At 35.6% G+C, this 26,780-nt stretch overlaps 1 protein-coding gene across 2 annotated transcripts in view; it reads right to left on the bottom strand.

Moving 5' to 3' along the window:
• LOC150106189 (RRP12-like protein) overlaps positions 1-26,780 on the bottom strand; it is a 582,235-nt gene that overhangs the window by 508,711 nt on the left and 46,744 nt on the right. For both annotated transcript variants that reach the window (XM_090392222.1, XM_090392221.1), the window contains exon 5: positions 255-360. In XM_090392222.1, the coding sequence (XP_090248348.1) occupies positions 255-360 (106 nt within the window). The remainder of the gene's footprint in view (positions 1-254; positions 361-26,780) is intronic.

Genomic DNA, 26,780 nt, shown 5'->3' with positions numbered 1-26,780 from the left:
ATTATAGTGATCTATATTTATAATTTATTACCAGATAAGTTATTTTATTAATTTTTTTTTATTTATAAAATACTATACATAGTTAAAAAAGATATACATGCATATTTTACAAAGAAGACTTTGCACACAGAAAGTAAGCAAAAAGTGTGAGGATGCACTAAATAATTTATACAAATGATTTTGCTAAGAGTAAAATATCATCTAATAATGCATATTACAAATTACTTTGTAAATTCTTAAAGAGATATACATACCCCTCTTAAAAGAGCATTATGATCAGAGTTCATGTATTTTTTCAAGAAACTGATAAACACTGAAGATATCTCTGAAAACTTAAGCTTCAGTACAGCCAGCGGAAGTCTATAAGAAGAATGTTATATAATCTGGTAACAAAATACTATTTTAATAATGATCTGAAAACTTAGTTACATATTTTTGATAACAGAAACTAAAAATAAGATAATGTAAATAAATAAAAGGTTTATGTTAATGGGACTGCCCCTTTATTACCAACCAGTAGATTTTAAAGTTTTTTTTTTTAATGTTTAAATCTGAAAGAGAAATAAATCAGAAATACCAGGATAATATGAAGAATCAGGATAACTGTGATACATAGATGAATTTTTATTTAAGAATGAGTCATAAAATGATGTGGGATTGGGAACACAATGTGGAAGGTGAAAAACATACATAAGTAACCATATATCAAAAAAGTAAAGGGGGAGGGGGGCATAAAATAAATTTTCAAAGGCAATAGGATTTAAAGATATGAAATTCAATCAGTAGCAAGTTGATTACTGGATTCAGTGGCAGACCCTGAAGAAATTTACTGACTGAGCCAGAGAAGCATGTAGTGAGGTTGACTGTAAGGATAGAAAAATCAGAATCTGGACATAAAGGTTGAAGAAGCAGTCAAAAAAAAGAAGAAAGTGTATCAAAAGTTCCTGGAAGGGAAGTCAGCATGTCAAAGAATACAGAGTAAAAATGTAAAAAAAGCCAAGTAGTGAGTAAAACTAGTTAAACTCATGGGAAGACTTTGAAAATAAGAAAATAGATAATAAATAAATATCAGGAAGATGGAAAAATATTCTCAAGACTATTGAAACATTTTAGAAATGGAGAAAGAGCCCTATAAAAGGTATCACTCTTGGTACTCTGGGTTCCATCCAAGGCTTTGGACAGAATGGAAATTGAGATGATGTTTTTGGAATTGAGGATGCACTGTCTTAACAATATAATCTAACATATTTGACAGCTTCACTGATAGGTTTTTAACAGACTACATTAGCATTTTGCAAGACGGGGAAAAAGTATTTCAGTCAGCCCAGTCCATTTTAAACATGAGTATCCATGTAAGAGAATATGATTCTCTGGAAACACTGTACAAATAACGGGAAAATTATCGGTTCTGTATATGTCCTCTCTGGCATCCCACGTGAGCAGTGGATGGCAGGGGAGCAGACTGTAAGATCAATTGCAAAATATGAGCAGTTAAGCATATGGAAAAAGTACCGAGTCTGTTATTCAAAAGAGAGAGAGAGGTCTTTACTGTCAAGGATTCATTCAATGATATGACTGCATTCATTTGTATTGGCACGACTCCACCGAATGCTATGACCATAAAGTCACCAATAAGAAGTATTGGCTCAGGCAATTGAAAGATAAGATTATCAAGATCGATTTCATTTAGCTCACCACTGGGTGGAAAATGAATCGAATACACTGTAATAAGAAATCTCATGGATAGACCAATCACTAATACTTCAAGAGCAGCATTAAGCTGGACATGATGACAAGGAGTATGACTGTCCACTAGGATAGCAGGCAGGACATGAGCAACAGGACCAACTCTAGTTCTATTCTTGTGTATGACAGTGAAATTCCTTATAGTAGGGTCACTGGGTTTTAAATATGTTTCCTGCAGACAGAAACAAAGGCTTGCATTTCTACAGCAAAATGTTGATATCAACATTCTAGCAAAACTCATGACAATTCCATTATAAAAATTTTCCTATTGTTTTGGCTTTGCAGACCTGTCCAATTTACAGGAGGTTGAGAGCTTACTTTTGTGAGGTTTCTATTTATCAATTGATTTTGGGAAGTATGGTTGGCCAGTGTTCATCTCTTCCTCTGGAAAAATATTCAATATATCATTTGATGCATCAGAATCAGTTGATAAGTTTAATATTTTAGTGGATACTGAAGTATCCATTTTTACTGTGGCTTATCTTCAAGTGATATCCTTACCATATATATATATATTTTTTTTTTGACAAGTGGGTTCTCATTGAATGGAATCATTTTTGGAGTTGTTTCTGGAGTGAGACTGTAGCACATACGATTGATTCACTAACAGAAAAGCACTTGCAATCATAAAATTCAGGTATGGTGAAATTATCAAACAAGTGGAATAGGTATACGAGTTTGAGATACAATTGACATTTTATTAACTATCATCTTCTCAGCATTTTCTCGACTGCTATCTTCCTTTTTGCATTTTTGATCTTTTGTATTTCATGAATGGTAATAAGCTGAACAATCTTCCTGACAGTTGACACATTTAGCTTTCTCTGCAGAGTCAGATTTCTCATGATTCTCTTTACTATCACATCGAGCACAAGTGGTAGAGCCATGACAGGTAGTTCGGGCATGTCCACATTTCTGACATTTAAAACATCTTGGTAGATTAGGGATGTATAGTCTAACATGACAATTGAGATACCCTGCTTTCTGAGATGGTGGAGGTTTAGGTATATCAAAAGTTAGGATGTTGTCCTGATCAGAACAAGGTGTGATCATCCCTACATATCAGGATGCACCTCACACCTATCTTTCCCTGATCTTTAAGCGCTGAACATATCTCTCCATCAGGAACATCAAGGAGATCCCATTCTGATATCACTCCTCTACAAGAACTGAGTGTTTCATGAGGTGTTACTATGATTGGTATTGCACCCATTATGTTGCCCTCAGCAATTTTTCAGAACATAAGCATTGAAAAATCAGAATATCATGGTGGAGTCAGAAAGTTAAAGTCATGGAAAAGAAGAAAGCATTTCAAAATTTTTCTATCAAGTAAATCATCATTCTATCCCTTTCCAATGTTATTTACATACAAATTAAACAACAATGGTCCTAAAACAGACCCCAAGGGCACACAACTTGTGACTTTCTCTCTTCTTGGATACTGTTCTCCCAAACACAACCTGTTAATATCTATCAGACAGAAATTTCCAACCCAATGCACTAATCTTAAACATCCCCCCCCCTCTTGTCCAATGCATTTGTTACTTTGTTATGGCAAGTAAGCAGATTCCTAAAATACAATCTTCCTTTAGCAAATTCATGCTGTCCATCCAAGATAATTCTGCTGCACAACCTAGTTCTGAATCCTGGTTCTCACATCTTCTCCAGCCTTGACCACAAAACTCCAGACAAGCAGATTGGCATAATTCAAAGTTAATCTTAGTCTTATCACTCTGTTTCTGAAGTGGAACAAATTTGGTCCACTTTCCACACTTTGGAACTTCAGGCAAATCTAAGACTCATGTAAAAAAGGTAAGTTGTTTTAACCTCCTGGACACATGGTGATATGCCATAAAGTCCTATGGCCTTATTAACATCAAATTTACTTAGTTCCTCATATGTCTCCTGCTCACCCATCATCAGTGGTTCTTTCTGCCTTCCCACTGCTCTCAGGTTGTGCATTATATTTTGCACTGTCAGCAAACAAATGAATATCCTCTTACTAAATCATTCCCTATATCATTAATATAAATTAAGCGTAGTGGCCCTAGTACAAAGCTCTCAGGCATGCTGGTAGTCATACTCATTCACCTGGATTCCACTCTAACATATAATACTCTCTGATGTCACCAGTTTCATATCCATTCCCATTTGCACAAATTTACTGTTTTCCATGTGGTCTTCTGTCAAATGCCTTTGTGACAGTATCATGGTGTAACCATTTCCTTTATCCAATTCTGCTGTCACTTTATTATAAAATTTGAATTAAATAATCAGTAAGGCAGGACCTACCTTTTACAAAACCATGCTGCCTACCATTGGGAATCATATCTATCCACTGATTCCTCAATTTTTACCTTTAACCAACGTTTCCGATACTTAACCACTATACCTCATATACTAACTGGTCTGCAGTTAACTTCCTTGGACTTGCCATAGATGAGTTAGATTAAACAACTCCATCAAAGACACATACATTTTACAAGATGTGAAAAAAGTATTCCAGTCAGCCTGGTACATTTTCCACATGGCATCCATGTAAGAGAACATGGTTCCTGTGAAGACATTGTGCAAATAACAGGAAAATGACCTATTCTGTATATGTTCTCTTCAACATCCCAGTTGGGCAGTAGAAAAATCAAAGGGGAACAGACTGTATGATCAACTGCAGAATATGAGTGGGTAGGCATACAGAAGATAATACTGAGTGTTATTCAATACAGAGAGATCATATTTTAAAGGATTTGTTCAATGATATGACCTCATCCATTTGTGTTGGTACCATCAATCTTGATAACCTTATCTTGCAATTGCCTGAGCCCATACTTCTTATAGGCAACTATAATGGATGCAACACAGATTTCATTTAACTCAGCATCTGGTGGTAAATAAATCGAACATACTGTGATGAGAAATTCCATGGATAGGTGAATCACTACTGTGTCAAGGAGAATATTAAGCTGGATATGGAAAGGAGTATGACTGCCCACCAGGATAACTAATCTACCATGAGCAGGGCCATCTCCAGTTCTGTCCTTGCACACAACAGTGAAATTCCTTAAGTTAGGATCATTAGAGTTTTAAATGTTTCCTGCAGACAGAAACAGAAAGGCTTGTATTTCTGCAGCAAAATCTTGATATCCATATTCTGGCAAAACCTGCACAAAAACGAGTAAAATTCATTGTAAAAAAATTTACTAGTTTTGACTTCATAGACTTGTCTGATTTCCAGGAGGTTGAGAGCTTAACTTTGTAAAGGTTATATTTATCAACTGATTTTGGGAAGTATGGACAGCCAATGTCCATCTCTTGCTATGCAAAAATATTCAATATATCATCTGATGTGTCAGGATCATTTGATAAGTTTAATTTACTTTAAGTGGATATTGAAGTATCGATTTTTTTCTGTGAGGATGTCTGGTGGATTATCTTTAAGTGATATCCTTGCCATAATTTATGGCCAGGATCTCATGGCAAATATCTCATCTGGAATAAGGCTGTAGGTCATGAAACTGACACGCTCCACAGAGAAGCATTCACAATCAGGTATGGTGAAATAGACATGAGTTTGAGTTGCTGTTGATATTTTCTTAACTGCCACCTTCTCAGTACAAAAGAATCTCAGGACAGGTGTAGTGGTGGCTAACTTCCTTTCTGCATTAAGATATATATTTTCTTTTTCATCTGTCCATACTAAACATGCACAAGAGTAAGTTGGATTATCTCTCTGACAGTTGACACATTTAGCTTTCTCTGCAGAAGAAAATTTGTAATCATACTCTATACTACAACATCAGGCACAGGTGGCAGAACCATGACAGGTAGTTTGGGCATGTCCATAGTTCTGACATTTAAAGCATCTTGGTGGATTAGGGATGTAGAGTCTAACATGAGAATTGAGATACCTTGCTTTCAGGGATGGTGGAGGTTTATAATAAATTTAGTTTAATCCTTTATCCTAGTGAGAGCAAACAAAGTTTGCACCTGAAAATATCTTCAGGACTGAATATAGTGTTGTACTATCTTACCTGGGTAAGTAGTACAACACTATATAACCAGGCAACTCGTAGCAAAGGTGGAGCAAGCTACCAACACTCCTATCCCAGTATCTCCCATAATGCAAAACACATCTCCTTGTGGATATGTATACTGTTATGCATTAAGGGATTGGCCACTACCTAGACTAGTTTCGACCTTTATTGAGGTCTCTTCAGTGGGAGCCAGGCCCAGAGTTGGAGATACCAGACAGAAGCAGTAGCAAGGTCATCTTTAAGTGTTGGTAGCTTGCTCCACCTTTGCTACGAGTTGCCTGGTGTTGTACTACTTACCCAGGTAAGATAGTTCAACACTATATTCAGTCCTGAAGATATTTTCAGGTGCAAACTTTGTTTGCTCTCACTGGGATAAAGGATTAAACTAAATTTATTATAGTCTAACCTGGTGAAGGTTTAGGTATATCAAAAGTTAGGATGATGTCCATGATCAGAACCAGGTGACCATCCCTACATATCAGAATGCACCTCACACATGTCACTCCCTGATCTTTAAGCTGAACATATCTCCCCATCAGGAACATCAATGAGATCCTATTCTGATATCACTCCTCTACAAGAACTGGGTGTTTCATGAGGTGTTACTATGATTGGTATTGCACCCATTATGTTGCCCTCAGCAGTTTTATGAAACATTGCTGACATGATGTATCCATAAGGATATCACCAGAACATAGTTCTTAACTGTTTTCAGGGCTCTTGCCAGTCCTTCAGACCTTTTGAATAAAGAAAGGTGACATTTTCCTCATTGGCTTTTTACTTGTTGCATGGATAATCAAAAATACTGGTACATTTATACTAGGGTCACATATCTATTGTTTCTTACTTCTGTTATAAATGTGTTTCTATGGTATCAGTACTTGGAAGGGAGTCAGGATCTTGCTAGAACCTCCCCCCCTCCTAAAACATTGGAGCATGAAGAATTCCTGTGCAAGGGATTTTCTGTTTGCCATCAGCACCATCCATCCACCACAAAGCCATATGTGGATGCACAGAGATTGGCAAGCAATGGCTGTGCTTGGAGGTGGAAATCCAGGGATGGCTACCCCAGATGCTATACCATCACCACAGCAAGCTTTGGGTCCCAAGCCCAGACCATGGGGGTGAGAGACTTACTACAAAACCACTGACATTTGCAGGCAGGCAACTCTACTAGCTAACTGATTCTTGTCAGGCCATCCAGGATCACCCATCTCACCGAAGCAGAGGCCAAAGTAGAGCAAGACTAGCAGGATCTCCTTTACTGGGTGGCTATGAGTCACGCTGCATGGCAAACACTGGCGACAGGGCATTTGATCCCAGTGATGGCTGCCTGCAAGAAAGGATAGAAAAAAGACTCAGGAGAAGTAGAGCAAAAAAATACAGGAAGAAAAGCAAAGAAAAAGAAGAATATCGGTACCACCACTAGGAGGTCCCAACCACCACAAACAGGTGTCCTAAGAGGAAGGATACTATCAAACCTACATATTAATACTTGAAGGAAAAAAAAATCATCAAAACCTGAAAGGTTAGAAAAGATTATAGTATTATTATTATCAGCAGACCTCCAGGAAATCAAGGACTCATTGAGAGAGACTATACAACCACACACACACACATACAACCAACTGTTATGACTTTTCTTCAACTCATTTATACTAGATGCACTCACTACTTCAATAGGCAAAATGTTCCACTTACTCATCACAGCTCTATAAGAGAAAACTGCACAAACTTTAACTTCCACAGATCTCCCCAATATCCTCTCCCCACCTTCTATATAATGAAAAATTTTATCAACCGACATCCCATAACATCCTCGCAAAAGTTTATAGACCTCTATCATATCATCCCTCTTTCTTCTGTCTACAAGCATTTACAGTCAACATACTCTCAATCTACTTGTAATCTGCATTCCATAATCCCAATATCATCTTTCTAACTTCTCTGCAATATTTCCAAAGCTTCTTTATCCCTTTGGAACCCAGAGTAGTCCAGGTAATGCAGTATCAAAGCTTGTAAAGGTAAAATGACTTCCATATCTTTACATGTCAATGTTCGTTTCAACATCACAATTATCCTCTGAGTTGTATTTTCAATTTTTGTTAAGACCTTTCAACTTTCTATCCACCATACCTCTAATATCTCTAGCTTCATCAGTTAATCCAAGCATAATCCCACCAATATAACATGATGTTTTGCAGTAGATACACTGCATAATTCTGAAAGTCTGGTTGGAAGGTCAAATTCCAGACGACTGGAATAGAGCTATCATAGTAGCTAACTATAAAAAGGGAAATAAAACTGTATATGAGAATTATAGAAGGATTTCCCTACTGGGTGTGTTTGGTAAGATTTATACATGCATACTTGAGAAAAGGCTAAGAAAAATGATGGAAGATAAACCTGGAGAAGAAGCTGGGTTCAGGCTAAACAGAGGTTGTCATGTTCTGATTTTCAATTTATAGCTGGTAATTAGTTTACGGAATTAACAATGCATATAAAGTATATTAATTAAAGGCAACTTTAATGAATAACTTCTATATTTCGGCAACGTCACGTTGCCATCATCAGGAATATAAAGATATGGTATGTGCATGCAGGCACTAACAAAAGCAAATGAGGAAGAAAGCAATTAACTAATATTGTTCCTAAAGTCCTAATGGTGCCCTCTGGCAGGCTAATTTGGTTGTCTTGGCCGTTGGGCTGAAGTCATCATAACGTAAGTCTCCCAAATTTGCGGTAGTTTCATGCACCCAAATTTGTTGAGGTTTGGAACGTTTTTTAGAGCTGCTGATGATTCCTTGAATAATTTTTCGTACTTAAAACTTCTGATGATTCAAGGAATCATTAGCAGCTCTAAAAAACGTTCCAGACCTCAACAAATTTGGGTGCATGAAACTACCCCAAATTTGGGAGACTTACATTATGAGGACTTCAGCCCAACTGCCAAGACAACCAAATTAGCCTGCCAGAGGGCATCATTAGGACTTTAGGAACAATATTAGTTTCTTGCTTTCTTCCTCATTTGCTTTTGTTAGTGCCTGCGTGTACATACCATATCTTTATGTTCCTGAAGATGGCAACGTGACGTTGCCGAAATATAGAAGTTATTCATTAAAGTTGCCTTTAATTAATATACTTTATATGCGTTGTTAATTCTGTAAACTAATTACCAGCTATGTATGACCAACGTATAAGCCTTGCTACTAGATTTTCAATTTAAGACAAATGTGAAGAAATCATGAGAATATAACAAATATCTGTATTATGGATTTGCATTGTATAAGTCTTACAGTTCTCAAAAAGGCATGTGACAAGCTGTCAAGAGAAAAGCTGTTCTCTTGACTATATATATATATATATATATATAGGCTATAAAGTATTTGAGTTGTAAGTTAACAGAATTGAAGAAGGTATCATAAGAATGTTTTGTGTTAAATGAGATGTAAGACAATAGTGCACAATATCTTCCCTGTTATTAATCATCTAGAAATGGATCACACTATAAAGAAAAGTGGCATTAAACCTGAATATCAAAATTGGAGATGTTAATCTGAGTTCTCTATATTATACAGATGATGTTATACTTCTAAACAAATCCAGTACAAATCTGAATAACTTGTACTAGTTACTGTTGTGATAAATTTGGTATGAAAATCAGCAATAAAAAGGTAAAGAGAATGAAAATAGGCTTAATGGTAGAATACTGTCATATTCTTATTGTTAGCATTCAGTAATGCGAGTTCATCTAAAGGTGGTATTGGTCACATAAATAGAATGGGAGGGAAAGGTTATCAAAAGGTTTTTTTTTTTTTTTTTTTTTTTGCCAGAATGGTAGGAAAAAGACCCAGAAAAAGATCAAGATCTAGGTGGGTTGATACAATATGATATGCTTTATAAGACAGAAATATAAAATCTGGTAATAGTGAAGTTTTGATAGACAACAGAATAATTTGGAGGAAAATTGTTGACAGGAAGTTAGTAATGAAGTAAACTTTTCATGTGATACTATTAACATCCTGTACACTCTCTGAGGTACAGGATGTTAATACTGAACTTTCATCATAAGGAATATGATGAAAGTTGATCTGATGATGATCCACCAAAACTGCTAGCACACTGTCATAATGCTGGCTGGTTTCTTTATTACTATTTTTTTGTTATTAGCTCATATTTTTAAAATTCATATTTGCCGTCTTTCAAAATTCGGTTTTAGAAAACAAATAAATATGTTATCTTAATTTTGACCTGTTTTTATAGAAATACATCCAAATATCACCATCACCCTGATCTTCATATTATCAAGGTATGTGTTTATTTCTATTTCAAATTTAAAAATTCACAGAAAGTAACTAATTAATAAAATCTACTGATTGATAATAAATGGGAGGCTCCATTAACATAAAGCTGATTTTATTTATCTTACATCTAGGGAGCTGTTAAAACTATGTTTCAGAATATTCAAAATAAGGCGATTACATTTTTCTGAATTATTGGCAAAATAAACTGGTGGGATTGCGAAGATAAAAATAATGATTTTGGAAACATCCAAGAATCAAAAGATGCACTTTTCCTTTCCATTAAAGCTGTCACATTAAAGTTAAATTACCTCATGATTTTTGAAAGGGTCATAAATCTGCCAGGTGGCATCAGTGAATAAGCTACTCTAAACTCATGCTACCCATTTTATTGTGAGCGTTTTTCATCGAAATTAATCCTCAAATGGAAACCTTAACATCGGGTATTGAGGAGCAGAATATTTCTGCACAACCTGTAAGTACTTATAGTACATTAAATCTTTCCCATTCTAAATCAGCCACGTGTAAGTGACCACTATGCCTACCATACACAGCAAACATAGCGGCAACAAAAGCCAATGGCGAACAAGCACCCTGTGTCTCGCCAGCACAGTGCTGTCAATCACCACCGACAAACCTATTATGTGCCGCAGCTGCAAAACTGGTTTCACAGATAGAAAAAAAGGTATATTCTGCAAGATCTGTTGCCACTGGCTGCATGCTACCTGCAACAAAATATATGAATCTGCACAAAAGCTATTTATCTAACTTATTTATCCAACTTAACTAGCCATTTTTCTGTTTGCTGTGCCTCCCTTCGGTAAAACAACTTCTGAACATAGGTAAACGTGTCGAAAACCTCGAATAGCACATCAATGCTTTGAACAAAACTTTTACCTCCAAAATACATGCAGTGGAAACTAAGCTTGAACAAACTGACGACCAGCGCAACGCAAGCTCAACTTTGCCCGCAAATCAACTCTGCGACCTAATCGCATTAACGGTAAATGACTTGATGGAAGCCAAAAACAAAAAATTCAACACTGTTATTTTGAACTTTCCAATGGAAAAAGGAAAACCATTAAAAGAGGACATCAACAAACTAGCTGAAGAATGCTACATCGAATCTAAGAATATTGTCAGGTGCGATTGTTTCGAGCCTATAAATAAAAGAAAGGATGGAACGAACTTTCCACGCCTAGTAAAAGTGACTTGTGACATGCCAACAAGCACATCAAAACTAATAACAGCGATCAACAAGTTCAAAGACACTTGCCCCCAATCGCACATACATGCTTGACCAGATTTAACATTGGCACAAAGGGAACAAGGACACCAGCTTCGAAGACAACTCAAAGAAAAATGTCAAATGGTGACAACAGTTGGATCATCAACCACAGACAAGTTAAACTGGCACAAAAACCACTAGCAGCCACCATGGTGACCAGTATGAAGGCACTGCATAGGAAATGTGCAGCAAGACCCTTACAGTCAAACATATGACTCACAAAACCCTACATATCCACTTCACCAACATCTGAAACATTTGCCATCACTAACGACCTTACACAACTTGTTCAGATGCTAACCAGAATACCAGATAACCCGAACCACTTCCAAAAACACCCTAGATCTCTTTCTCACCAATGACCCCCTCCAAATACACAGCGAAAGTAGTGAGCCCCTGGGTAATTCTGACCACAATGTGGTGCTCATTTCCTCCCCATGCAACAATGCTTACACAGACACTCCCATACAAGAGTAGTTTGGCATTATAACAGTGCCAAGTGGGACAGCCTCTGCAATTTCTATGCCACATTCCTATGGTTGGACCGTTGCTTCCGACTTCCAATCCAAACATATGCACCGAACTTTTGCCATTACCAAAATCATCCTCATGGGCATGGAAACATACTTTCCACACACTACTCTGAACTGCCATTCCCTAACTAAACCATGGTTCTCCAAAAGATGTGCCAAGGTGGTACAAATGAAACATCAGACATACCATAACTGGCTGAAATCAAGAACCTCATCCTCCTTTAGAGCTTATACCGAAGCGCGAAATTGATGCAAAAAAACAATCAATGCTTCCAAATCAGCGTTTGAAAAAGCAAAAAGCAGGAAACTAGCAGCCTGTACAAATGGCAGCCGAGGCTTTTGGTCTCTTGTCAAAGCAATTGGCCATAACTTCTACCTAACACTATTCCCATCCTTATCATGCCCAAATGGCTCTATTGATCATCACCCACAGAAAAAAGCCAATCTCTGGCTTCGCACTTTGCTTCTAATGCATGCATAACTGATGATGGTGTAACATCTTTATGTAACATTTTGAAAAAATGATTCATAAAGAGATTGGCTAAAGGGGGGAGCCCATAGCTGTAATCTTTATCTGTTTATATAAGTAGTCAACATCGACTGAAATAAAATCAATGATATCAGGATTAAAACATTTTTCAGTAAAGATAAAGTGTCAGATCTTCTAGCACAATGCTAAAAAGAATAAATTGGTTTTTTTCCTCCTGTCTCCTCACATCCCATTCCTCTCTATAAACAGAATACAATAATGCTATCATTATTCCCTATATTCAGAGCACCTCTAAAAAAATAGCCAGAATTATACAAAATATATCTGTACTGCTTTCAAACGTTATCTGAAGCTGGCTGCCCTTACGTGCTCTTCTAAGATTTATTCCTTCCCTGTCTGTTGCAGGTGTTGACAAAATTCCTTGTTCTTGAAAATTATTATGATCAAAATGGGATATTTGCCAACATTCGCATAAAAGAACATAAGAAATACATCCATTGGCATAACTATGGTTAATCTGGTCTAGCTGACCATGCTTTGGATGTCTTTCACAGAATCTAATGGAATAAGACTACTATGCTTCACTGTAACAAATATAAACTTGAAAAATGTTTCTCAGATTCACTTGCAAATTTGTTAAACCAGCCTAATCTTAATAAATATGATTGTGTTAAACTTCCAATGATTTGGGAAGCTTGAATTTTTAGGCCTCCCATCCAACTGCTAAGGCTAATCAACAGTACCAATAGAGTGACACCTCAGGTTTTGAAGCTTTTAGTCTAATTTGTTAAACTCATTATTAGCTTTAACATTCCATTAAAGCGAATAATGAGTTAAAAGAGCTCAAGACTGGCACCATCAACTTAACAAGCATCAAAGAATAAGAAATGGAACTAGCAGAAGTATTGAAAAACACCAGCTCAACATAATAGATGTTATAATAAAACAAAGACAAAAACAGGTTTAATTCTAAGTAACAAATACAATGCCATATCTTCTTCTTCAACCTATTCATCCTTTATTAGGGATCATGAGAAATTAATGCAGCCAACACATAACTCACACCTTTGCTGCATCCCCTTAAGGCAAGTATTTATAACTATGCATACATGTTCACGGGACTGGTTTGCCTGTTTTGAGGGATGAAGAAGAAAAAACCTTCTACCTCTATATGAGAGTGGCTTACTCACCACTTATTTGAAAAGACCCCTGATAAAGGTTCCAAACATCATAGATTGGATATGAACTCAGATCTTTCCAATCAAAGGTCTCGTCTATATCAACTGAGCTGCAGAGAGTGTAAAAGGTGTTGTATTCAGGCAATAGTGATCAGAAAAAAAGGGCTTGTTGGAACACACCATGTTCCAACAAAGATGTGCAGAAAATTCACATGGAGAGAAGACACTATAAATATCTCACTGATTATTTTGACAGCAATAGCTTCAAGACTAGTTCAGGACACAAGCATATACAAAAGATTTGAAACAGGAAATTAGCGAGATCAACACTAAATATCATATTGAAAAGAAAAGTGTGTAAGAAAGTTTTAAAAAATCAAAGTTAAGCAAGTTTTGGAGGTGAAATGTAGACTCAGATACCCAAATATTATTGAAGAAAAATGAATGAGTTTGAAAACAAGAACCAAACATTGAAGATTCGGTGGCAGGTGAGATTTTCGTACGTAAATATGAACATACAGAGAAAGCAATACTTAGGGAACAAATTCAAACAGCCTGCAAAAACCTAGCAATGACCCAAAATCAAGTTTTAAACTTACAATTTGAACTATCCAGTTATATGAATGTGATTGAAAGAATCACTGATAATTCAACTAAATATATTCTGGAATGTAATAAACAAAAAACGTAAGGCTAAATTTCATATTTTAAAACAATGGTGAAATTTGAACACCAATCATACAAATCTAACCGATTAGGATATCTCTTCCCCAGTAAATAACTTTAGCAGTGAACAACAAATAAGTGAGATAAGGAGTGACCAACTACATGCAGGTAATGTTCATTTAATCAATCTGTCTAGCCACACCCTAAATAACAGTGAACTTGCATTACTTAATAAAGGCTTAAGCCTTGCAGTAGCACCTAAATCTGATAACAGATAAAGGGAAATTATCCTAAGAATTTTTAATTATCTTCATTGCATTTTTCTATTCTTTTACTCAAAGAAAGGAAGGATTTCCTAAAAAAGTCTTGATAAAACTTTATTCTGGTTGAGTAAATCACCTCAGATTAAAAAGGAAGAAGAAGATATCATAAAGCTTTATGCATAATCTACATCTCAAACACCTGGAGATATGCCTGAAACTATTTGATACAAAAAGATGTAATGTCATATTACAGGATAGCAAATTTCTTTTCATAAGTGAAATCACAAAAAGTATCTCATTATTTTTTATAAGCAACAATGACTAAGAGTGTTCTGCTTTTTTATACACAATGTGCAATTATTTTTAATGACTTGGGGAGGGGGGGATAAGAATAGAAACTGTACTTGTGATTTTAATGCTAGTATTCAGCGCCAGCAAATAAAATCATTATAACTTTAATAAATTGAATAATTCTTCAAACTCATGAATTTTTTTTTCTTTCCAAGAGTAAAGCATACATTCATTAAATTTTAAATGTTCAGTATATCAAAAAATGCTGATTCAAAAGAATTATAATATGCTTTGATACACTTGAGAAATAAAAATCTACCGATTGTAATGATTGCTTTTTTTAAGGGGTACTCCTAAACGAAAGTAGGCTATATTAGACATTAAAATAATAGTCTATTTTTAGAGGAGTAACATGGGAATTTTCCCAGAAATAATATCTATAAAAAGGAATACTCCTAAACGAAAGTAGACTATATCAGCCATTAAAATAATAGCTTTTTTTCTTCTTTTTCAATGTTGCTTCTGTACATCATTCAGTATGCTATAATCATCATCATCAAATTCCTGCCATGTACCCTCAAGGGGTGTAACAGGATATGATAGTACTATATGAAAAATTTACATCATTACTAACTTTAATTAAAATAAGCACAAAAAACATATACTCAACTCAAATATAGTAATTATAGAAATAAGACAACATATATGCTCTTTTTGGATCACCTCAAAAGCACTACATCCTATATGGTCAAAATGATGGAGTGAAATGGCAGATTTTTTTTTCTCCCCTAATATGTGTTTCTCCTTGTAGCAATTCCTTAATTTATTTATTTTATTTTATTTTTTTTTAATGCTAAACCCACACACACACACACACACACAAAAGGTTACAAAACCTATTATCACCTCAGTTTGGTGTGGACAAGTGGTTAAGGGGAAAGAAGGAATCTATTGATTGTCATGTTTCTTGAACAGATGAAAGTTGGTCTTTGGGGAAAGACAGAGCAATGAAAGTGGCTATTCCAAAAAAGTAGGGAAGTAAGAGAAAAATTATGTACACCAAGATTCTTGAGACTGAAGAAACAATGAATGGTGTGTTTGCTTTAAAAGGACAGAGATGCAAGTCAGCTGAAGAAGAGAGATCGCATCATAATATGTAATGCTAAATCTTGTACGAAATAAAAAATAACTGTTTGAAAGTTCACGAAATTCTTGAATTTATTCTCACTGAAAGACAGCAGAATTTAAGGCACTGATTAAGACCTAGAAGCAATGAATGATTGTGCAGGCTTCTCAAATGAAGAAAGGAATGGAGTGTACTATCATCAGCAAAGCTATAAATAAAAGTGAGAGACAGCTATTTATATACAAGAAAAAGAGAGCAAGTGAAAGTACAGATCACTAGGGTACTCCAGCACTAGTGGGGATTTCCTCTCCAGCAATACTGGAGAGGAAATACGAGGAAAGGATACAATCTACCATGACACAGAGTGAGTGAGTGACAACGGGATCAACTGCTGCAACCTAATTACAAAGGAGAGAGCACAGACAGAATGGCAGTTTGCTGAGGAGGCTTCCGTGCCACACCTGATCAAATCCCCTAGAGATGACCAGAATGACCACGTAAATTTCCACAAATCTTTCCATGGCTGAGCAAGACTGTCTGTCCAATGCTGCAAACTCCTTAACTATTAAAATGGCATTGGGAATACATTTTTGACTATTTCTCATTTCTGACTTCAAGAATGATGAGGATTGGAATGTATTTCCTCTGTGTGTAATGGTTTGAAAGAAAAAAAAAAAAAAAAAGTTCAAAAACTTCTACGCTTCAATGCAGCAAGCACAAACTTGAAAGACTTCTTTTTTTTTTTAAGAATCAACAGCAGATTTAAAAAACCAGCTTAATTTAAATAAATATGGTCGTGTTAAACTTGCCAAGATTTTTTAAACTAATTCTTTGGCTTCAGACCCAATAGCACCTATAGATGGTGCCCTTCCTAAGACTTTAGGCTTCTAGTCATAACTTCTTACATTATTGTTTTGTGTGTGTCATGTTAAAGTTGCCAAGATTTTTTAAACTAATTCTTTGGTCTCTGACCCAATAGCACCTACCTATAGATGGTGCCCTTCCTAAGCCTTTAGGCTTCTAGTCATAACTTCTTACATTACTGTTTTGCGTGTGTTATTACAATTTTAATACTGTATCCCTGATGATATCTCTGTGACAGATGAAATATAGGAACTAGTAAACTTGTGTTTAATTACTTTTCTGTGCCATATTCATTCAATTAAACCTAGTGAGTGTAAACTAGCACCTAAGCCTAAATACTTGAATCTCTGAACAATTTCAACAGGATAGGCATTTTGTTTAAAGCAAAACTACCCTCCAGTTATATCTCCAAAGCAAAGTTAACAGCAATTCAAAACATTTGTTACAATAAATACATCATTCTCCTCAGAATAAATGCAACTGCACAATAATTACAAATGCCAATGCATGTACTACTCATCAAAATTGGATCTTATTTAATTATATAAGTAAAGTGGATCTTAGATCCAGCATTATTTCAAAGTCGAATGTAGAACTAAGAAAGTTTTGTAAAAATAAGTTGACCAGAAAGTTTACGGGAATACACTCGCCGATGGTCACGAGTTGCCTTAGCGCGGACTACTTAGAAAACAAACGCTGCCCAAGCGTCCATATATTCGCTTTCTATTAGTCCATCTTGATAAGGTTTCACTGGCCTGACAGCTTACAGCTGTTTTGAACTCGTTAGTTGTTCTCCTCAGAGACCAGGCAGAAATCTTAAGAGAGCAAAAACTCTCATTCAGAACTAAGGAACTTGAAATGTCGGAAAGGTGTATTTTTCATAAGCGAAATCTTGGTCAGTGTATAAAGTATTTACTAAAATAAAGAGCCAAAAGGCTTCAGTTTGGCAATGCAAAATTATTTAAGTAAAGTGGATAACAGATCCAGCATTATTTCAAAGCCAAATGTAGAAACAATGAAAGTTTCGTAAAAATAAGTTGACCAAAGCTTATGGGAATACACTTACCGGCATTCACGAGTTGCCTTAACACTGACTACTTAGAAAACATAAACGCTGCTCAAGCATCTATATATTCGCTTTCTGTTAGTCTATTTCGATAAGGTTTCTTATCTAATATTTCTTATTTAATGATTTGAATGGTTAATGGATGCTGACCCAATGAGCCTTTCCAGACAAGGAAATTGCTTATTCACTGACCTCCAAAACAAGTTGGTCCAAAACTCTATGGCACTCCTAAAGGAGAGAAGGCTGACATTCCTTTACAATCCCATTGTGGATGCCATAATATGGTGCAGACTTGCCAACCTCCTATTCTTCCAAATACCTATCAAGCTTATTATTACTAGCCTAATTATAAGCAAAATGAAGTTCCTTCAGGAAGTCTTTACTAACATCTCATGGGAAAACTATAGAATTAGCATCAATGAGAAAAGTCTCATCACTTACCATTTTGCAGATGCCATTGTTTTTTAAGCAAAAAATAAAGAAGCAGCTCAGGAAATGCTAAATGATCCTGATAGCAAAAGCAGGGAAAAAAAGTTCAAAGATTAATCTAACTAAAACCAAACTGATGACAAATTCAGATCATACCAATCTAAAATTAACAAATAATCGTATTGAAATTGTGGAGGACTATATTTACCTTGATCAATTAGTTTTAAGGAAATAAGTAGAAGAATCACACAAGGAAACAAAGCATTTTGGTTATAAAGATTACTTGTTAGGAGAATTAGCTATATGCCTAAAAAGAAAACTTTAATATATGCATCATTCCAGTGTTTACTTATAGAAGTGAGACAGCTAAAAATAGAACAACTAAAAAACAGGAAGACAGGTTTCAATTTTCCCAAAGAGCCTTGAAGAGAATGCTTCACAGGAGTACCCCAGGGTTCTGTTCTTTCACCCACTCTCTTCCTCTTGTATATAAATGATCTGTTCTCACAGCCTTCTACTCCTATCCATAGCTTTGCTGATGACAGTACACTTCATTCCTCCTTTTCGTTTGACAAACCTTGTAGTGCTGAAGTATTAGAATCCTTAAGATCCACCACATCCAGAAGCCTGAGCTCTGATCTCGTAGCTATATCTCAATGGGGCAAGGTCAACCTTGTAGACTTCAATGCCACCAAAACTCAGTCCTGTCTGATCTCTCTCAAAAAGAGTGTACATCCCTCCCCCTTACTTCAATAATACTTAGATATCCAAACACTTGAACTGACCTGCACCGCCAATCCTTACTGGCACAACCACATTTCAGTTATACCTTCTACAGTCACCAAAAAAACTACGTGTACTTTTTTTCACACAAGACACTACTTCACACCTGCTAACTCAATACAAATTCCAAATCCGTCCAACCATGGAATGCTGACCCATATTTGGGGGGGGCATCAAAATTCTCTCTAAGATTGCTCGATTCTATCCAGAAGAGGGCGATCCAGCTAATTAATGACGCTTTCTATCACATACTTACTTCAATCCCCCTCTCAGATTCAGTTTCTGTCTTGTGCCTCTTCTACAGATATTTTCATGGCCAGTGCTCTGCTGAATTGGCCACTACTCCTCCAAATTCATTAAAACAAAAGTCACTACTAACAAACACCCTTTTACAGTCCATCTTAAAACTCACCAAACCAACTTCACTGCCTCCTCTTCCATTCCATGTACTTCTGTTCTTTGGAATAGTCTTCCCAAAGATTACACCTTTCAGTTGTTCAAGAAAAACTTTTACAGGTTCCTTCTTTCTTCACACACAGTCACACTCAGCACTAATGTGTTATAGGTCTTGTGGCCTTACATGTGTGTATAAGATAAAAAACATAACAAAAAGGGATAAAATAAGAAATACTACAAGCAGAGAGAGATGACTGGAGTAGAAGATATTGTGAAGTGTTGTAAAGCATATAAATGGAGATGAGCTGGCCATATTAGTAGACTGCCAGATGAAAGGTGGATGAAATTAAGCACTGAGTGGATACTAAGAGAAGGAAATGTCATCAAAGAACAAGATAGATGGAGGAATGGTCTACAAAGATTTCATATGAGATGGTGGACATTGGCCAAAAACAGACAGAACTGGAAGGTTGGGGGGGGGGGTTCTACATCCAGCAGGGGATAGAAAGAGGTTAAAGAAGAAGTTTGACACATCGCTTAACTTTTTTACATTTTTCTGTGTATTCTCTAATATCACCTACTGACTTCCCTGCCAGGAAGTTTCAATACGCTTTCCGTTGACTGCCTCTTAACTTTTTCCTAATTTTTCTATCCTTGAGTACAACCTTAGCAGATGCCTCTTTGGCTGAATCAATCATTGTTTTCTTCAGGGATTGCCAATGAATATTCAAGGGTTAATTCTTGTTTTCAACCTCTTTCATTTATTTCTTGAATAACATTTGTATATTTGAGTCTACAGTTCCCCTCTGAAAGCAGCTCAACTTTAATTTGATTTAAAACTTTCTTACACTCTTCTTTTTAATATGAAATTCAATTTTATTCTGCTCAGCACTAAACGCTGATCACTTCCAGTTTCAAATCCTCTGCATACTCTTGTCTTGAATCAGTGAGAAAACACTATCAAGAATAACAGTCAGTAAGACATTTCTTGTTCTTATCTCCATGTGAATTTGAGTAAATCTTTATGCTAGAACATGGTGTTAGTAATAACTGACCCATGTCCTAAACAGAAATCCAGCAGGTATGTACTACTAATATCAACTTTGCTCTTTCATCTATATAAATATTAAATAACAGTGGCAACATTGAATATTCTTGACAGACCTCCATTTATTGATTCCCATTCTATAACTGTTTCAATAATTCTCACAGCTATTTGGTTGTTTTAATACATGTTAGTTATTGCTGCAAGCAGGTGATATGCAATGTTTAGCTTCTTGAATATTGTCCATAGTTTGACCCTTAAGACCCTCAAAGGCTTTCTGGTAATCTATGCAATGTGTGTTTAAATTCACAATGCTTCTACATTAAAAATTTTAAATGTAAAAGCTGGGTCAGTGCATAATCATACTTTTGGAAGCTATTTTATTCTTCACAAAGTTTACCTCCTGTATATGATAAAACAACAAAATTACACTATAACTATAGTAATAAACTTTAATGAAAGTACAGATATTTCATACTGAAAATAACAGTACATCATTAGTGTGTAGAAACAAATAAATCAAAGAACAGAAATACAAGGTACATACAACAATCAGTTTACCAATTAAAAACAGTTGAACAGTGCTAAAAATGTTACATGCTCCACTCCCTGAAGCCTACAACAAGAACTTCTCACTATGTCCTAGATATTTGATAACTGACTCCATGTTCCAACACACAGATTCTTTGACAGACTGCAGGCTTCCAATTCCTTATATTTCAGGTATCTCTGAACCTATTGGTAGAATTCTGAAGAATTATCACCTTAATCCCACATATCTTCCTATCAACAAAATTTTTCACCTGTTACCATCTACAAAAAGAATAACTGTCACCTCTATCTTTAGTTGGTGTTCACAGATGCCTTGTGAATGTCACTTGACATACTTTGAGCAGACAGGCTATTCTGTGGAAAAAAAGGATTAATGCCTATCAATACTAAATTAAATACATGAAACCTCAAAAGTCTGGTCTGGAAGCATAGTACTGACCCTAAACACAGTATTCTGTGATGATAAAGCTTATCTTCTCCACAGAAGCAGTTTTAAATATGAATGCCATTTCAAAGGAAGTTGTGAAGTCCTTTTACAATGGCCTAACCTGAATCAGAATGATTGTCTCCCCCTCCCAAAAGTTTGAGAGATTCTCATTTTATGTAAACATCACAAAGTTTTAATATTATTTATTAATATTAATTTCTAGCACATGGATATTATTTTTAATTGGTAAATTAAAAATAATTGTTTCATTATTTTTAATTGATTGTTTCATATTTCTGTTCTTTGATTTGCTAGTTGTTTCTACACATTGATGTACTGTTATTTTCAGTACAAAATATCTGTACTTTCATTTATTACTGTGGTTATCGTGTAACATTGTTTCATAATTATACCACAAGTGTCTTTAAAGATTAGTTCTATATATGATTTAAGTTTTGATATTAATATTTGTGCATATAACCTATAACCAGTATTTAGGAGACTTGTTCCTTTGTAGTGCTCACAAGCTACCTAGAGAACAATTTAGTCCCGTGTTCATAATCCTCTGTAAAAAAAAATTTTACCTATTGATATGATGATAATTGCCTTATTCCAACTACCTGGGATTTTGCCTTGATGCTAGATACTGTTCAATAATTTTAAAAGGCATTTGATGAACAAGATGCCTACATATTTAATCTTCTCCAGAGGATTTTCTTATTTTATTTTGCATTATTGCTTGCTAGATTTCTTGTAATGCTATTTGTTTCACTGTATAGTTAATAGTTAGCATTATATCAGTTATAGTTTCACTACTATCTTGCCATAAGTTTTGGAAAAAGTCCAGCCATGTTTTCGCTTGGATATTTTAACTTCCACTTTTACTTTTCATTCATAACATGAATATCATCTTTATTCATGTTTCTTAAAATTTTATATGTATTTAGTCTCTTCACTGAAAGATCTCCTTCAAATTTTGCTATGAAGTGATTCCATGTTTCTCAATTCTTTTTCCTGCATGCTTTTTTTTTACAATTGCTCTTTTGTGTTTACTTGCTTCTTTCTGGTTTTTAATTGTAGTTTCAGTTTTCAAATCACAGTTTCTTATTCCCCTTCTCCTGATCCATTTATTTGTTTATCCCAAGGCATTCCTGTTGTTGCATTCATTAATACAGTTTTAAAATTATCCCATCAACCTCTATATCATCATCTATTTGCTTTAGTTTTTCATTTATTCTCTGCAAATAAAGGTAATTAATACTTTTGTCTTCCAAGAGTTGAACTCTTAAAAGATTGCTGGGGATTTCTGTTTGCACTAATTGTGTAAATTTTAAACCATCTTTGGGGAATTCTTAATTTTCCTCATCATCATCAAATTCCTGACATGTATCCTCAAGGGGTATACAGGATATGATAGTACTTCATGAAAAATTTACCTTGTTACTAACTTCCTATCTACAATATTCCTCCAAATCAGTCTGTTACTTGTCAAGAGTACAAAATCATTATCAGATCTTATATTTCTATCGTCTAAGGCACTTTGTACCGTATCAATCCACCTATATCCTGGTCTTCCTCTGGGTCGTTTTCCTGCCAACCTGGCAGAGAACACTTGTTTTGCTAATCTTTCCTCGCCCATTCTGTTCAAGTGACCATACCATTTGAACAGAAGTGACCATACCACCTTGAGATTGTCAGCATCCAGGAATGCTAATGCATTGCTGGATGCTAACAATGTCAAGTTATTTCCTAATATCCTCGTTTTTAATATGATATTGCCACTGATGCCATCTGTTAACGCCGCTAACTTTTCTCAGGACTCTCATATCTACGGTCTTTGGTCAGGTGTTTAAATTCTGACCCAGCTCTCAGATCCATAAGTTAAAACTGGTTTGAAAACTCTCTTTTGTACAGCTAATTTAGTGTTACGACTAATTTCTCTCTTATTCCATATAAATTTATTCAATTGATTTCCTACAATACCAGCTTTGTTGATTCTGTTGTCTATTTCCATATTTAATTTACCATCTTCACTAAAAATCGTGCCTAAGTAGCTGAAATGTTTTACTTGTTCCACAGGTTCTCCATTCACAACACAGTTGACATTTTCAATGATTCTGCCTATTTTCATTGTCTTTGTCTTTTTATTGCTGACCTTCATACCATATTTATTACAACAGTTATTCAATTTAGTCAGAGAATCTTGCAGACTTGTAGTGGATTTATTTAGAAGTATAACATCATCTGCATAAAGCAAAGCGCTGACGTTAACATCTCCAATTTTGATATCAGGTTTAATACCACTTTCCTTCATAATGTGATCCATATAGATAATGAATAACAGAGGTGATAATGTACATCCTTGTCTCACACCAGATTTAACATTAAACCATCTTCCTGTACTTCCTTCAGTTCTAACTGCTGACTTGCAACTCAAATAAAGACTAAGTATTGCTTGAGATAATGCCCCATTGACACCATATAACTGTAGTGTGTTGAATAACTTCTCTCTTGGCACCTTGTGGTATGCCTTTTCCAGATCGACCAAACCTAAATACAGATCTTTGTTATATTCCCATGCTTTCTCAACTAATTGTCATAAAGTGAAGATCTGATTCTGACAGCCTCTATTTGGCCTGAATCCAGCTTGTTCTTCACCAACTTTTCTTCCACAATTCTTCTCAACTATTTCTCAAGTATGCTGGCATAAATCTTGCCTGGAACACACAGTAGAAACTCTGTAATTCTCATATTCAGTTTTATTTCCCTTTTTATATATGGGTACTATGAGAGCTTTACTCCAATCATCAGGAATTTGTCCCTCTGTGCAGGTGTTCTGAACTATGCAATGCAGCAACTGTAAGACTTTCATACCACCATACTTCAGCATTTCTGGTTGAATATCATCTACTCCTGCTGCCTGTCCACATTTCAAGCCTTTGATGGCTTTTTCTACTATAAGTATGGATATGTATTCCTGACTGTATGCCTGTTGACTGTTTTTTTGCCACTGTGCTATCACTGCTTGTTTCATTTAGCAATTTTTCGAAGTAATTACTCCATACTTCAAGAATATCTTTTTCTCCCGTTTTCATGTCACCTTACCTCTAACTCCTTTTACAGCACTCTTTCCTCCATTTCTAAGCTTCTTCAACAACCTCCAGAATCTCTTACCACCTTCTTGATATTTATTTTCTATGTTCTTGCCAAAGTCCTCCCATGACTTTTGTTTAATTAGTTTTACACAGTGTTTAGCTTTCTTACATTTGTCTCTATATTCTCTAAGAGCAAAAGCTGACTTATTTGCCAGGAACTTTTGATATGCTTTCTTCTTTTCCATCACTGTCTCTTTAACTTCCTGTGTCCACCATGGAGTTCTGATTTTTCTATCCTTGTAGACAACCTCACCAGATGCTTCTCTGGCTGAATCAATCAGGGTTTCCTTCAATGTTTGCCACTGAATCACCAAGGTTTGTTTCTTGTAATCAAACTCTTTCATTTTTTCTTCTTTGTGCACTTTAGTCTACAGTTCACATCTCAGAGTTGCTCAACTTTTATTCGCTTTAAAACTTTCTTACATGTCATCCTTTTCAATATGAAATTTAATTTTATCCTGCTCAGGACTTAATAGTGATCGCTTCCAATTTCAAATCCTGTGTACATTCTGGTGTCCTGCACCAGGGAGAAAACATCACTATCAACAATAACATAGTCAATGAGACTTTTCTTATTCCTTGCTTCTTCTCTCCATGTGAATTTGTGCACATTTTTATGTTGAAACATAGTGTTAGTAATAACCAGTCCATGTCCTGAGCAGAAATCCAACAGGTATTTGCCATTATTATTAGCTTTGCTCTTTTCTCCAAATTTTCCCAAAACATTTTTGTATGTCTGACAATCACTTCCTACTCTGCTATTTAGATCCCCAACAAAGACCAACTTTTCCTTTTTCTTTGTGTTAGTAGCTTTCTCTAGAGCCTCAAGAAATAGAGCAGAGCCTACTGTGGGACCACAGGCACAAATAAGTCTCATTGTCCAGTTCCCTATTCTGATATTTGCCCACATCACTCTACTTGAGACTACCCACCATTCAAGAAGATTGGCCTCGTATTTTGTGTTGAATACTATGGCTACTCCTTCTTTTCCTTGATTGTTATTGCCTGAATAAAAAATTTATATTTATTGCTCAGAAAGATCTTACCAGTTTTTGTATTTTTTGTTTCAGTCGCTCCTATTATGTCAATCCGGTACTAATTCCTCAGCTAACTCCATTTCTTTGCCATTCAGGCTTCTTATGTTGATAGTATCGATCTTTAACTCTGGTGATGTTGAGTTGGGGTTTGCTTTCAGATTTGTTCCAGTAACTGACTTTTCGCTGTTCGCCCTGGTTCCCTGGCAAAAACAACGGGATCTTGTTTAACTGGCAACGTCCCAGCTGGCATGAAATTTTGTCATGTTGTTCCATCATTTTGTATACTGGTTTAAGCCAATAAGAATACAATTTGGTTGGCTAAATCCCAAATTGCCAACCCATCCTCGTTCATTCAGTATCCAGGTAGATACCCAACAGGATGCACTATGAGAAGGTGAGGATTGGACATTAGGTTTGAAGCCCTGGTCGGTTCTCCCCATTCCTTTAAAGGCTATGTGGAGGTCTCCTCTCAGTTATATAGCTTTGACCCTTAAGCACCCCCCCCCCTTAATTTTTCTTTTAATAGATAATAATCTGATTCCATTTCTGAACTTCTAAATACCTGGCTATTTAGTATCATATTAGCTGTTTTCTTAGTAGTTATTATATAGTCTATTATATATTTTTAGGTTTCTTCTTTTCCAAGTGAATTTATGGCAATATTTTTGGTTGAATAATGTATTAGCAAGCCTCCATAGCTCAATCAGTATAGATGACACCCTTTGGTCGGAAAGACCTGGGTTTGATTTCCATCGATGACGTGAGGACCCTTTATCTGGTATCTTTCAACTAAAGGTGAGTTAGCTGTCCTCATACAGGAAGCAGAGGGTATTTTCACCCAGAAACTCAGGTTTTTTCCCCTAAGAACAGGCAAACTGGCCTGTGAACACACACACACACAGAGATCTACAGTCATAAAATACATACTTAATCCCTCACTAGATGGGTTCAACCAATCCTAAAAGATGGTTGAGGAAAGGAGGAACCCCAAACGAATAAATAAATAAATGTATTGGTTATTTTTAAATTATATATGGAGAAATCTTTAAGTCAGTATCCATTTCTACTGCAGTAGCTTCACCATAAATTCTCTGGTAAAATTCAAAGCTTCTA

The sequence above is a fragment of the Typopeltis vanoorti genome, chromosome 5 (assembly GCF_054136105.1).
Source record: "Typopeltis vanoorti isolate ZY-2024b chromosome 5, IOZ_Tvanoo_1.0, whole genome shotgun sequence".
Taxonomy (NCBI): domain Eukaryota; kingdom Metazoa; phylum Arthropoda; class Arachnida; order Uropygi; family Thelyphonidae; genus Typopeltis; species Typopeltis vanoorti.
This window is presented reverse-complemented; position numbering and strand designations above follow the sequence as displayed.